The 15757-nt window shown below is 42.0% G+C and overlaps 1 protein-coding gene across 2 annotated transcripts in view; it reads left to right on the top strand.

Moving 5' to 3' along the window:
- igdcc3 (immunoglobulin superfamily, DCC subclass, member 3) overlaps window positions 1–15757 on the top strand; it is a 67629-nt gene that overhangs the window by 21090 nt on the left and 30782 nt on the right. The window contains exons 3-5 of one of the 2 annotated variants that reach the window (XM_051941766.1): window positions 14235–14379; window positions 14476–14609; window positions 14875–15012. In XM_051941766.1, the coding sequence (XP_051797726.1) occupies window positions 14235–14379; window positions 14476–14609; window positions 14875–15012 (417 nt within the window). The remainder of the gene's footprint in view (window positions 1–14234; window positions 14380–14475; window positions 14610–14874; window positions 15013–15757) is intronic. The other variant, XM_022200922.2, reaches the window with a different exon arrangement.

The raw sequence follows: 15757 nt of genomic DNA on the forward strand, positions 1-15757 counted from the left end.
TCATCAGCACCATCTTCTTTGAAACACCTTCCTTGGATTTGTCAGTGGACAAACGGACTGAGGTTTTGTTATTGACCCTCCTCTGCCCAGCTAAACCTGCTGGTGCACTGATGTAGCTGATGGACAACAACTGGAGCAAAATTTGATCACAATTTGCACTGAATTGAGGAAATTTCATACCAAACTGAATGTTTGGGTTGGATAAACTAATGTTACACCTCTAGGAAATACATTAAATGATTGCTTCCTTTAATGTACAACGCATACAACATTGAGATCTGACTATAAATATCTACTTAGTAAATGCAATTTCTTGCTCTTTGTCAAAAAAAACATTTTTACCAAATCCACATGTTTGTAAGACAGGAATTAAATTATACACCATAAAGAAGAAGGTTCTGCAAATAGTGATGGCACTGATGGACTTTAATAAATAAATGGACGGCTCTAAGTTATTATATTTGTTGAACAGGTAAACAAAATATACTGTAGATAATCCTACACATCCAGTATGACAGCTGTCTAGTTACAGTACAGAATAGAGAATGTAACTTTGGATTCCAGAAAGCAGATTTATCAAATTGTGAGTTGACTGAAGGTCAATTCATAGTTTACACATCCGCATGTGCTGACCAGTGTGGATAATGAGGCATCTACAGTCCCATTCACATTATAATTTTAGGTTAGGTAATGGTCTGCAATGTAGACATGCACTTGCTCCTCACATTGAATGCACAGATGGATATTTCTAAGACACTTACTCTGACTTTAAGTTGTATAATTACAGGAACTTTGCATCAAAGTACAGCAACTAGCTCCAGATTGAGCTATACTATTGTGTCAGTTAATGTCCTGAGGTGCACAGTCACAGTTTGTTGCTTTCCAATTCCAGACACAGCTGACATAGCACAGGCTGAGCACAGGATTTGTGTATAATTTGGATTTTCCCACAGTTTCTTGGGCACCATCAATGGAAGGCATGCTCAAATCAAAGCAATTCTTAAATGTGGCCCTTACTTTAGTTGGATTTCCTAAATGGATGCCAAATACAAAGTACGATTTTGTGCAGTCAGTGATTTTGTGAAATTACAATAAGAGGGTTATTCTCGTCACCCCTAGAATGCAAATTTATGGTAAATAGGCAGCTCAACACTTTGGACGCGTAGTTGTCGCTCTGATGATGGATTTGTTTCTGCGGGTTTTGATAGGATTGCATTTTTGGAAGCCGTGATGTGAGGATTTGCAAACCAGGCCGGACAGATAAATGCCTGGTGGGGACCACACCACTGAGGCCCAGCAGACCTCTCTGTTATGAACACTAAGAGCTTCTCTTGTGTGTGGCATGAAGTGATGAAGGGCTGAGATTTAGACAACCATTTCAGCCGTTTGGAGAGCCCAGTTTTCAGGGTGCTGTGAGATGCAGTGGAGCGCATTGGTCGGTCCCGCCCTGCGTCTTTCAGATTTCCCGTGGGAGTGCCAGATGTGGGGTCATCCATCTACCCCCGGGTTCAGACCAACCCCCCTCAAAGTCACTGTCAAATGCATGGTTAACACTGCATGCTGCACTCTCAGAAAGCAACACACACACACACACACACACACACACACACACACACACACACACACACACACACACACACACACACACACACACACGCCAAGGTATATTAAACTCAGAAATTTTGGTAGACTCATATTTTTTTTCCACCAGCTATGTGAAATCCCAGCACAGCAGCGCAAAGAAAAGACTTTTCAGGAGAGATTCATACCGGCCTCCCCAGAGTGGCCAACAGTTGTCCTCTAATGAGGGGGAAGTAATGAGTGTTAGACTGAGGAGAATTGTGATGCCAAATGTCCATCCAGGTTGTTATTCAGAGCCTCTGCTGTCTGTGGGCCTCGCTTATTTCACAAAACAAGAGGCGTTGACCGTCCGAAGAAGAATCTGATGGCATTTCCATGTGAATATAAATGTTATTTAACCCCAGATGTCTCCTAACGCTTAAAAATATTTCAAGCTCTCCTATACAAACAAACGACAAGACAAGACAGGGATTTAGCTTTATGGGGTTTTACTTTTGTGCAGAGAACGTACAGTGAATGAGCTGAATGAATGACAGCACATAATTCACGTGGATATGAGCTCTCACATGGTGGGAGAGGCATCTCATTTGAATTCTAAAGCAGGCAGTTGCATGCTGAGGTATTGGTGATATTAATTAGATATGTGGCCTCTGGGCAAGTAGAGAATGGCACTGAGATCGTGTAGCCTCTTTCCAGCCATAATCATGTGTGGAAAAGAAAAGTGTCAACATCTTTTTAAGGTGAATTACTCTCAGCAATACATGCTTGAAGAATAATGGTTTTGAAAAAAGAGCTTCCCTTCAGCGTTGACAATAACATGAAAAATATCACAATGCATAAGACTCGCTGCGGTCCTATGCATTGTACTGTATGAGCATGAAAGCCAGTCTAAGTTAGGCATGTGATATTTTTTTCTTCCCGCTACCACTAAATCAAGTTGAGCACTCTTAAGCAAAGCTTATTGCTCTGTGAATTGCTTAACCCAGGGGTCGGCAACCCGCGGCTCCGGAGCCACATGCGGCTCTTTTATCCTTCTGTTGTGGCTACCTGTAACTTTGGAAAAAAAATAATCAGCAGGCTATTTAATTAAATTTTCTTTTATTTTAGATTGTTAATTTTTAAAATATAATTCTAAATTTGAAGATTATGGTGATCTTGTAACATCAAAATAAAACGTCTTAATTTTTGTCTGTCAAAATATGCGTCCTAGCCGTCAATCTCCGACCCTCGCCGGCCTGCGTGTATTAATCTGGAGTCCTGTTGATCTTTGGATCCCAGTGTTTGCTCTACTGTCATTCAGCAGCGGCGGGCCATCATTCCGAAATCCTTGCCGTCACTCCTTCAATTTTTTTTTTTAAAAATTGTCGCAAATACACCACCGCCGCACGTCTCCGCCTTCACAGCGGAGTCCTACACTCTGTCGGGTAGTCGTGAGTACTAAGGTAAACTACGGATAATTGTCTTGCTCGGTATCTACTCTTTGATATGTCAGGTTAATACGACGTTACTCGCGATAGCACGGCTCGATGTCACGTCCAGCATCCAGACAGCAGGTCAGAGAGTCAGAGGAGTGTCGTCTTGGAAAACAGGGCAGCGACTTACCGGAAAAATTATTAGCTTAAGATAAATAGATAAATAGATTTTACAAGTTCAATAGACATTCGCAAAATATTGATTTCCAGCTAACATTACGTAACATATGAGGTCCAGGAGCATTAGTGGAAGGACACAATTTAAAAAATTAATCTATCTAATTAGAGACTTTGTAATTAATTAATCACGACTGATTAACAAGGGCATAGAGGTAAAAAAGCCATATATGCAGTGTTGTCTTCATTTTAAATGCCAAGAGGATTTTGCGGCTCCCGGTGTTTTCTTTTCTGAGGGAAACGGGTCGAAATGGCTCTTTGAGTGTTAAAGGTTGCCAACCCCTGGCTTAACCCTTAAAAAGTCGGGACCGAGTATACTCGGTTCCCGCTTGCTCGTACACACAGCCGAAACCGAACATTCTCGACTCGCTAATGAACATAAAATATGCACACACCCATATGTTTAAGTCGACCAATGGTAAGATATAAACATTGGCCCCAAATTTGCTTATTTCAAACGATAAAGCTGTATGAGCCGTTATAACGGAGCCGCAATTACGAAGCTTTTATCTTTGCCGTGTACCGTAATAACACGGCCGAAATTCACATTGGCAAACGTCTACGACAGTGCGACCTCGCAAGACTTAATCGATATTTTTATGGATTAGGTGGTTTTAGTATATGTTTTATTCAGCCCGATCTCACGAGGATTCGTGAAACTGTCACGTAAATTTTTGTTTCGGCTTCGTGCGCACCAACACGATTTCGTCATGTTTTTCGTGCCGCTCACCACGAAATGCACACCAATGTATTTTAAACGGCGGACTTTTCGTGCCACTCAGAACGTATTTCAAAAGAATGTGTATATTATATTTTTAATGTAAAACCGCGGCGAATCCAACGCTATATTTTGCATGACATCGTCCCTAAACATAACCCTAACCATAATCCTAACCATAACCTAACCATAAGCCGGTGGTACACTTACCAATTTGCATAGGAATTTCAAGAATGTCCAGCGGCCGGCGGCCGCAAACGCAATCACACAAGCAGTATACGCCGATGGACAGCTTAGATCGTCATGAATCCGCCGGTATAAACCACTTTCAGATGTGATTACCACAGCGAAAAACATTTCGTGGTGAGCGGCACGAAAAACATGACGAAATCGTGTTGGTGCGCACGAAACCGAAACTAAAACTTACGTGACAGTTTCACGAATCCCCGTGAGACCGGTTTGTTTTATTATATGTACTTCTCCAGAAATATGGCTGTATATGCAAATATATATAAAGAGAAAAGAATTTCATTACATTAAAAGATCTACTCCCAGCCGCTCAGCAAGTTAAAGGAAAAGAGGGAAGCCAAGAAATCAGCATCCTAAATCCTGACCCACTTAGGACTAGAATCTGTTCTACTCATGTTACTTTTATTATTTTTTGTCTAAAAAAAGGCTTTCTGTCCAAACGATCTGAAGGATACACGATTTATGTCACAACCTTTTGTTCAGCTATGTACAATTTCAAGAAGTGCAACATCAGTTACTGCTTTTATAGTTCTTAATACGCCTAATAAACGGCTCCTGCAACATTAAGCTGTGTCACAGTTTTCATAGGTTACACTTGTACATTCTATATTCCTGCTATATTTTTATATTTGCACATTTCTTAGTGTACTATAAAAAGTTGTGTGATTGTGTAACTGCACTGGCAAGATTTCCGCTTAAGCTTTCAACAGCTATAGTTCCCATCAGTCTTCAACTCTTTTCAGACATGTGGTCTGTGGTTCAGACACTGGTCTCTTCAACAGTTTGGTAAAGTGATGGTGTTCTGTCACTTTTACATTACTGCTCTGTCATAAATTTGATGTTTGTGGTATATTGGCAAGATTAGACAGTGCATCAAGTGAGGTGTCATACATAGCATTCAATAGTAAAGGAAAGTCTAAATCTAAGCTAAGTGTAAGCTTACCATTTTATTTATGATTTCTTAAAATGGAAAAGTCCATCCATTTTTGATGATAATCTGACTGCTACTTTACTAACAGTAATATAAAATGATGTGATGGGAGTCTGGACCCAACCTGATGACTGCCGCTGTGTAGTAAGTGACTCATCCTGTATAAATAAGTGGCTGTGTAAATGCATACAGTTCTCTGGTTTTGGAGATGCTCATGTGGATTCGTCTGCTGTTTGATGCTGCAGATATTTAATAAACTGAGAGGAAACAACAGGAAGCATCAAACTAAACTTTAGTTCTTGTTGATGTTTTGTCAAAACTAGGATTACATGAGTTGTTGGGGAGTCAAACCTGTTACAGATTCTGTCTTTGTCACAGTAAATTTTGTTTTTATAGGCATTTCATTGTAATGAACACACAAGTGTAGAGCAAAGTAAATGAGGAAGGTGTTTTGTGTCATTGTTAGCTTCGGTACACAAACTGTGTCCTTGGTTCTGAAATGTGACAAAAGCTTTTTCTATATCTCTTTTACACAGCTCCAAGTACCATCACTTGTGCGTACCTTTCCATCAATACAACAGCATGCGGATCAGATTTGTAGTTGCAAGCTCTGACCTAGTAACGTTGAACTAGTGACTTTTACAGAAAAGTCACCAGGGTGCTCATTTAGACATAAAGCTGCCATGTTGGTATGCTGTCACCTTAAAAGAAAGGAGCACATGTCTGAAAAGGGCTTTAGGTGTGACGTCAAAACTCATCAGAAGTAAGACAAGCTACCTGAACTCAGCTAAGCAAAGTTAGCTTTGAATATGGCGGAGATTAGTGGATGAGTGACTACCCTGATGTGGAGAGATGACCTTAATAAGATGGTAATCTGGTTGAGAGACAAACTAAGATGGTCAGGTGAGGAGGAGATCAAATTCTATCTAGCAGAGGATTCTAGGCTCTAATAAGAGGAGAATCTGCTCATTCGCTGAGCTGTCTGTGTCCTCAAATCCTCTTTTTTTTCTTAGCATTGAGTAGAAGTGAATTCTGTCCTCAACGTACAACCAAGAAACAAAGATGGGAAATTAGAGACTGTGTATTGTTTTAAGAGAACTATTGTTTACCTAAATCTAATAAAAAGGATTCTAGTGATTGGTAAAGAGTGTATAAAGAGACACGATTTTCAAGTCAAGGCTTGAAATTATATTTATATGTAGTTTCATACCATAAATTTCCAATTTAGCCCTGGGGGGTTTACAATATATATGCCATATGAAACCTTCTATCCTCAGACATTTTAACCATGGAAAGAGCAACATGAGAAAGCTCCCATTCCATTTAGGACCTATAGAGTAGACCGACAGCAGATTTAGATGGACAGTATAAACGGTAGATCCGGGAAGACATCAAGCAGCTTCCAGATGCCACAACACAAATAGGACCTGAGCGACACAACCTCCTCTGTGCTGTGATGACCTGGAAAGAGACAGACAACACAAACAACATGTGTCTGTTCAGGTGCGATGTGAGAAGCTGAGCTCTGTTTCACTGTGGAGTCTAGTGACATTAATGCTGTGCAGAAGCAGCAGGTGGATGACACCCACCGAAATATGACACAGTGGGGACGCAGCAACCTGTTCTTAACTCAGCACTCCACTGTGACCTGGGAGGAATGAAGAATGCACTAACGCTTATCAAATGCACACAAGGGAAGGACACAAGGGTCAGGTCTCTGTTCTGCATCAGGTGATCAGGACGGAAGTCCTCATTAAGACCTGCACTCTGTGTCTAAGAGGATGCACCGTGCACACAAGATGAATCCCAGTGAGACCTTAGATGCTGCTGAAACTGGACATATGCGCATTAAAAAGCATGGAGCCTTGCACCTGCATGTTAAAAGAAACACAGCTGTGATCTGGAGTAAATAAGACTATATGATAGAAACTGTGGAAAACACACCAAGTCTAGCTTCTGTGTTTGGAAAAGCAGAAGCAATTTTGGAGCCCATGGAAGCAATCTCTCTCTGACTCTCTTGAGAGAATGTTTGAAGTTGTTAATGAGTATGCAGTTTTACGCCCAGTTTGTCCTTAAATGATACAAAAGGCTCTTGCAGTTTTTTGTTCTCACTCATCAGATCTCTTCTTAAATGAAACAACACCAATGAGGTTGACAGCAACAAGCAGAAACACTTGCAGCTGATTTCAAAATCAATCAGGCTTCAAATCAATCATACTTTTCATGTCGGCGGCTTGTCTGTGATTTTAGCCGTCCTCCCTCGGCCCTCTCACTCTCCCCCTTTTGTCTCTCCCTCGCTTGTCTCTAATCTTACCCAAGCTGTGACTGGGAATCATTTGAATAATCCCTTAATTTTCAGCATCTGTTGTGCTTTAATGGGTCTCTCTTTAATTAGGGTGTGCAATGCTGAAGTGAGTGGAGGAGGCTAAGATCAGAGACTCGGGGCGACACCGGGTAGGACGGGAGGGGAGGCCGGGGGGTGCTGCAGTGGGAGGAGCAGAGGCCGGAGGATGGAGGGGGGTGTTAAGGTGGTGCAGGACGGAGGGGTGTGGCACAGCGCAGGGCACCAGGGGAGGCCCCGGCTTTGTCTGTGGAGTTGTGAGGGTGGGTGGGTGGTTGGAGGGGAGGGGGCAACACAACTAAACAGTGAGAAATGTGCTTTTCCCATCATACTGTCTCTGTGCAGCAACAAAGCTTTTACCTGCAGTTTCTGTGCTGCTAACAGGTAATGCGGAGGGAGGGATCACTGTCTGTGTGTTCAGACTGTACAAGTGTGCTGCTGAAGTCTTTGTTCAGCACTGACCATAAAAAACAGTCAGTGATAGTGTTTTTTACGACCACAATAAATATAGAAAAAGATGCTAATTTATTGAGATAGCAAAAGGTTTATTGTAGCGTCATTGTATAATATTTTACTGCTACGTGTACTTAATATTGAACATGACAAAACAAGAAATAAAAAAGCAACATTTATTATCAGTCCTGATAATGATTTCTACTCTATTTTCTTGCTATATTAACTCATTGTTTATCCCATATTAGAAACACAAAAAATCCAGTATTCTGATTGTTTCTTTGTCCAAGCATCAGTTATAAAAAAATCACAATCAAGCATAATTTTTACTTTGAAATTATAGCAGTCAATCAATGATCAGAATACTTACTGAATAATTCATATCAGTTGATTAACTCACTGCAGCACAGAAGCAGTTTCTTAAAACTGAAAATCACACGAGTCGCATGAGTTTCTGGCTCTGATAAATGGTGTAATTTTGGCGATTCTTAAGAAAACATAACATGCTTTTCAAATCTGCCAGTAGTAGCTAAGCTCGTCTAAGATTTGATATGTACAAATGTAACTGTCAAAACATTTTCAACTCCAAGTGTATTTACTTGTTTGTGTGTGTTTTCCTCTGTGATCACAAGAAGACTGACTTTCCTCCATTGCCAAGTTGTTGATGTTGAAAATGTCATGACATTAAGCTCCTCTGGGATTATTACTGGTATGTCAGATTGCATTACAATGCACAGAGGTTTCCATTTCCCTTGCTGGCATGTTTTGTCGTTAGCCACCATGGTTAAATGAAGGCATTTTCGTGAGTGATAACTATTGTTGCATTGCTGCTCCCTCCACCTCCTACAGGGACCCCTAATAGCAGCTATCCATCTTAATATATTTAACTTGGTGCACACAAGCTCCACACTATTGATCAGCACAGAAACTGCAGACAGTCACACCAGTGGAAAGCCTAATGCCAACAAGCCTGCAAGACAAGCAGGAAAGGGCAATTACATTCATGTCAAAACTATTTTGTAATGCGAGAGGGGGGAAATTCACATGCAAAACTGTGAGTGTACATTATTAAAAAGTAGTTTGAAAATTAAAGCGGACAAAATTAACAGCATTTGTGACATTTAGCTGATCCATGTGTTTTTGACATTTGTGGAAGCCAAAAAGCTCATGTATTGATGTTTAATTGAATTGTGAGACTGATACTCGATCACATTGCATGCTATTAATATGTTTTAAATCCTTTACGTGGTGATGCAGGTAGTTTTTAGCCATATGCTAACAGTGTGCATCTGGGGATTCTTACTCTGTTGGCTGATGCGTCCAACTGGAATATTTCACATTGAATGGATTAAGATTAAACTTTCTATTGACACTCGTGGTTACTTTGGTGATTCCAGTTTTTCTAATCATGATGTAATACAAAAAGGAAAATGGAAAGCTAGGTTTCCCGGAATAAAATCCCACATAAGAAACGTGCTTGTAAGGTCCAGTGCTATAAGTCCTATGATAGGTATATCGGCTGGAGTGCTTTTAATGTAATTGGGTTTGGTTCCTGAGCCCTAATATCCTCGTCTACGTGCGAACATCTGCCGCTCGTCCTCAGGTGGCACATGTGAGGCTCAACAGACGCTTATGCTCGTGCAGGTTCTGACACAGGAAGGTGTCGCTGTGACAAAGCATTCAAGGAAGAGAATGATTGTGTGTCAGAGGAAGACAGAGCGCCCACGCATGTGCAACCCTTCATTTCGGAGATGATAAGCATCACACACCATGAACCAACAGACTGATCACAGCAGTGCCCAAACCTGGGTGCAGGGTTGGCGAGGAAGAAGAGGAGGTGGGAGAGGAGGACGGGGGTGCTGAGTGGGGCAGAGAGCCAATAAAATATCACATCTGCATTAAAATGCCATCTCTAGGGTCTCAGCACAGGGGGCTGCTGTTTCAGGGATGCCTATTTAAAGGCTGTTGAAGTGCGGGCTCTCCATGCTGGAATGGCACCGTGCACCATCTCCATTATTTATCGGCCTCATCTCTATTTTACTGGTTTAACGAGGTGGGGTGGGGGTGGGCGCGGTAGTCATCGCCACTGCTTGAACAACATGTGCTTAATGATTACACAGGCTTGAGAAGACTCGCGGGGGGGTGGGGCGAGGGGCAATGATTGAAGAGCACGAGAAAATGCTCGAAACATACGATGGAGGGTTGGGGGTGGCTGGAGGCAAAGGGAAGGGAGGGCCGTGGCATTATAACATGGGGGCTCAGTGAAGCTTTACGTCATCGCTGCAGGTTTGAAAGGTGCTACAGGATGTCTGTCCCTATACTGGCAACATTACCTCTGTCATATCAGTGAATCATCCAAAGCACACGGAAAAAAAAACATCCCCGTGTGACCATAAATCTGTAAAAAAAAACACGGAACTGTCTCATCTGATCGGTTGATTTGATGACTGCAGTAGGAGTTGTTGTAGATAATGGTACAGTTTGGCTTTTAATCACCTTGTTAATTATTGTCTGTTGAGTATTTATGCGTGTGTGCGTGTGTGTGTGTGTGTGTGTGTGTGTGTGTGTGTGTGTGTGTGTGTGTGTGTGTAATAAAGAAATGGATCATTACTTGGGACCATTAGGCAAAAAAGCAATTCACCAAGGGATCATTCAAATAATCACCGTTTAATCTACATTTCTTCATTAGATGTGAGTTGCCCTCATGAAAAACCCTTCAAATCCACTAGTTTAAAAATTCTGTTTTACATGAGCCATAGTGTGGAATCGAAGATTAGGGGAAAATCATGAGTATCGACTGCCCTTTTAGCTCGTCATTAGCTCTCGAATCCGATAAACAGCAATAGTACATCTGCACTTGCATTCATATCTCATCCCTTTGTGTGTCTTTGGGAGAATCCATGACAGGCAAATGCAATTTCAAGCATTTCTTTCCTGATAATTTCTGACTGATTGTCTGCTTTTAGAGCCACTCGACGGTAATTTGTGAAACGCGCAGCAGGACGGTGCCACTCACTTTTGACAAGACCTGATTTGCAGCTTAGCTATGCCCGTATTCCTCCCTCAGTCATTCTTCCTTTGTGGCTGTCCGCAAGAAACTGTCAAGTGTATGTTCAAGAAGCGCTCTCCTCCCTGTACGCTTGTGTATGGATTTCTTTTTAGCGTGCACCCCAACCATTCTCTCGCTTATTGCAGTAATTAGGCCTGCTCCATTTAAGCCAGCAGCGTCATGCTGGTAGTGGACAGTCTTTAATCATGTGTGAGTGTCTGTCAACACTTAGCAAAGGAAGAGTGAGAAACAATGGTGGAACAGGTCTGCTTGGTTGAGTGACTCATTGCCTCATGCTCGTCTGTCTTTTCTTACAGTGTAGTGGGGAAATCGATAAAGTGTTTCTGTTGAAGCAGCTCTTTGCATTTATTCATATGTATGTTTCACTCCTTAAATAAACTGGGCTGGATTGACTCGGCAAACCTCCAACAATAAAAGCCATATTCAGAATGCAGATTAAATCAACACGGTTCTCTGCTGTATACATTTATCCATGTATGCGCACCCATTGTTGTGATTTTTGCAGTTGTGTCTGATTTTTACGAGGGTTTTTATTTAAGTGACATAGGCCTCTTGAGAACCATGTTTTATGCATGAGGGCCAAGGGTGGGGCCCGTTAGGGGGTTGTGTCAGTGGACACACACAACAGCCAGATCAGCGGACACCATGACTACTTGGCAGAGATGCACAAGAAAGCTCCTATAGGCACTGGTCCTTCTTTGTTCTTCAGCATTCAAGTGCAGTTTTGTTTCTTTCTCCGTGTCCCCAGTGTTCCCAGCGCACATGGACAGTACACACAGCAGAGTGCATGCATAGATGTGTCTCAATTTGAGAGTGTTTTCCTCCCTGTTTGATGTTGTTCCTCATTTTCTGTGTATTGTTCTTTTTGAAGAATTTCTAGCTGCTTCTCTACAACCAACTTCTCCCCATCGGCCGTGGTAGCACCTTCAGGGCTTTAGTCCTGTGCTATGCTCTCTGCCTGAGGCTTTGTTTTACAGCAGGCTGAGATGGAAAGTATTGCTGATTCCTTTTGTCAATACTCTATCTAGAAACTAAGTGAGCTCCCATAAAAGTGTTCTGATGGGCCGATACTGATTTGAAATAGAAAATGATAACTTCTGACAAGTTTGCAGTGATTTTCATGGTTTTATAGGGATAGTAAATCCAAATGTCCACAGTGGTAAAAGGAAGAGCATGAAAGGAAATGAATATGTGCTGTAGTAGTGATTTAGTGATAAAATATTACTGATTTTCTCTGTGACGTTTAAGCATTTATGGTTCACCATGAAGTTGACCTAAAATATTTTATAGGCAGAAGGTTGTGAGTCCCAGGTGGGAAAAAATAGCAGTTGGGCCCCCGAGATAGGCACTTAGACTGAATTACCCTTGTAAAATGTACAGCTGTTTAAGTGTGGCCTTGTAGCGGATAGGCAAAATAAAAAATATGAGCTGGAGAGATCTGTTAGACTGAGAACTGTCAGATCTTACCTTGAGACAAAATATTACATGCCACAGCGAGCTATCTCTTCTCACAGAGAACTCCAGGCTTACGAGTGGCTTAAGAGTGAGCTGTCACTACAGGAAGAATACTAAATTAGCATGGTTTAATTTTCATTAGAGCTCCATGCAGCCATTCGGAGATCTAAGGTCAAGTCATGTTGGAGAATGCCGATTCTCATTAAGCTCTGAAATGGAATAATCACAGCGTTGGACACACTGCAGAGCTGCAGCAACACTCGAATAAAGTACTGCCACTCTATATGATGAATCTGTCTCACTCTGGGTTTTTCCATCGCCTACTAACATTTCTGTTTGCTCTTTTGGTTTTATTTAAATACAGGCGTTTTAAACTATTTGTCTAACCCAGCTCTGCACGATAGAATGAAATGAATGTCAGTGGAACCGACTCAATATAGAAACAGCAGACACGTCAGTAAACAAAGTCAACTCACTATTCACAGTGCAAAACAAAAGATAACCGGGAAACAAACACTTGGAGATGTTAGTCCAAAGACAAACAGGCAGCAGCCAAGGATGTCTCAGGCATAAATAAGCCTTCTAAGCAGTGCTGCTTACTTCTCGCTCATAATTTATATAATAATAATGAATTAATGCAGGCTCCATTCGGGAGTCAGAGGTGATGAAATAATAAGACATCCGTCCCTGTTGTTATGCTAACAGTGTTCAGAAAAGTCGTCATTCGTCCAAGTTAATTATGGCTGGCATTTAAATGAGTGCACTTCTGTTGGAGAAGGTGGAAAAACTGTGGAAGAAGAGGGCCTCCCTCTAATTGAGTTTGTCGCTGGCTCCACCTTCGATTCCGCCTTTGTTCTGCAGGGAGTAGAGATGTGAAGTGCAACTGAATGAGGGGCTTCTGTTCAGGATATTGATACCAGTTTTTTCCCCTGTATGGCACTATGATGTAGTTGTCTTTATTAGTATGCACTTTGAAAAACGTACCTGACCTACATATTAAATGTTAACATATGACAGGGAATCCACATGCCGGCCTCATATTTTCCATGTTGAGATCGGCTTCTGCAGCTGATGACGGCGGTACAACTGCTGTACACCCTGTTCTTGTTCTGGAGCAACAGGGCCAATTCAAAGGGCCCATCCTTTTCAATTGTTTTAGTGGCACATATGCTCCTCGGACTTCAGTGCATTTCTTCTTGGTGACATTTGCAGTGAGGTTTTTATCAGAAGCTTAGGTTTTCAGGCATTTTGAAATAAATGTGGGTGCAGAAACAACACTTCCACAGTATTAAGATCAAGACTGCATTAATCACATATTCCTTTTAAAACAGAACTTATACAATATGTATGCGTACATCTCTTTGTGGGAAATATACTTTGCATCTCTTACAGCTGGCTTCTATGAAAAAGTAACTAGTAGCAAAGAATGATTTTAAAATGTCTTTGAAACGTGCAACATGTGTGGGTTTTCTTGAAAAATTGCAATTTCATGACATTTTATTTGGATAAATGTAACACGGTAAAACAAATGCTGTGGTAATTATGCGATGCTCACAAATGAAATCTCTTTGTGCAGCCGGTGTACGGGCGGGTTGCTTCGAGCATTTTACAGAATTTAGGCTGCCTTGTTTGCTTCCGTCTCTTCGAGTAATCCCCGACTGACTCTGCGATCTGTGCGGGGCCATACCATCTGTTGCAGGACTCCTCTTTCCTTTCAGCCTGGCTTGTTGCCGTGTAGCTGCTCTGTGATGTTATGACCTAATATTCCACTCTCCCTTCCTTCAAAGCCATGGCAGACTTCCACGTCCAGCCAGAGTCGGTCCACGCTGAGGAGTCTGGTGTGGCCAGATTCCAGTGCCAGATCCATGGTCTGCCAGAGCCCGTCATCAGCTGGGAAAAAGACAGCCGTCCGGTGGACACCAAGGACGAGAGGTTGGACCAAACTGCAGCATGACCTGAATCTTTTTTTTTTTTTTAGAAAGAGCAGTGCTTTTTGAAAAGTTTAACTCATGGTGTTTTGTTTTGTAGGTACACTCTGCTGCCTACAGGTGTTCTGCAGATCACAGGAGTGCGTGAGGAGGACAGTGGAAAGTTCTGCTGTGTGGCCCATAACAGTGCAGGAGTGAAATACAGTGCTGAGGCGCTCCTGACTGTTTCAGGTAGTTGTGTTTAATAAAATTCACTTCTTCAAGCAAGCTCTCAATGAGTAGATTAAATTTTAATCTGCGCTCTTCATATAGATCCTTTTGTTCACTCTATCACTGCTCGAATACAATCGCCTCAGTTTCCAAACCTTTTGTCCCTCCGTCTGATCTGAGAGATACACCATATTGAGCAAATGCACTCCAGAGAAATCCAATTAAAGGATGCCATAAATCATGCTCATTCCCCATCTTCAAATTCCCCTTTTTCCGTTCTTTTTTTCAGGCTCTCAGTCATCTGTTTATAAAGAACCCATGATCCTGGTCGGTCCTGAAAACCTCACCCTCACTGTTCACCAAACTGCCATCCTGGAGTGTGTCGCTACCGGATACCCTCGGCCCATCGTGTCCTGGAGCAGGCTAGGTGAGAAAAATTCCTGATCGGATCAAAGAAAAGGCCCCAGAAGCTGCATGGAGTTTGAATTTTTCATGCTGTGTCCTTGTGTGAGAGCCTTTGATGAATTGGGTGTCACAGAGCTGAAGTCGAATCGCAGCATGCGTTTGTGCAACCCGTGTGCTGTGTGTGTGAGTCCTGGGAGGCTGTTTTACGTTTGATGTGTAATGTACATGTGTGTGCAGAATGTATTTAATACAGTACATATATTGTGTATACATGAGGCAGTGGAATTTAACATTAGGTCTTACATTACTTTCCAGTATGTGTTGATAAATGCATGCTTCATCTCCTCATAAAGTTGAACCTCCTCCGAAGCACCGGAGAGCCTCTTGAGTAATTGCGATGAGGTCCTGAGACAGATACCATTAGTTTTTCTTCCCCTCTCCATGTGTATTTTTTTTCTTGACTATCACTCAAAGTCTGTCGTGACCAATTTTTCAATCTCGTATCTGTTTTCTTTACCTATTATCCAATCTGATTTGCTGTTCCAAACGTAAATTGCTGCCCCTCCCAAGCAGCCGGGCATAATCAGATTGAGGGTATTGCCTGACACAATGTTGCCAGAATGAAATGGCAACACGATGGGATTTGTATGTATTAGATTACGGCAGGGAGGCTGGGATAAGCTGCATAATGAATCTGATAGTTTCACATCAGTCACTCCTTAATGCCAGAGTTAGTTTGCTGCTGTTCATTGAATAGCACCACGGCC

This window comes from Acanthochromis polyacanthus, chromosome 2 (assembly GCF_021347895.1).
Source record: "Acanthochromis polyacanthus isolate Apoly-LR-REF ecotype Palm Island chromosome 2, KAUST_Apoly_ChrSc, whole genome shotgun sequence".
NCBI classification, from domain to species: domain Eukaryota; kingdom Metazoa; phylum Chordata; class Actinopteri; family Pomacentridae; genus Acanthochromis; species Acanthochromis polyacanthus.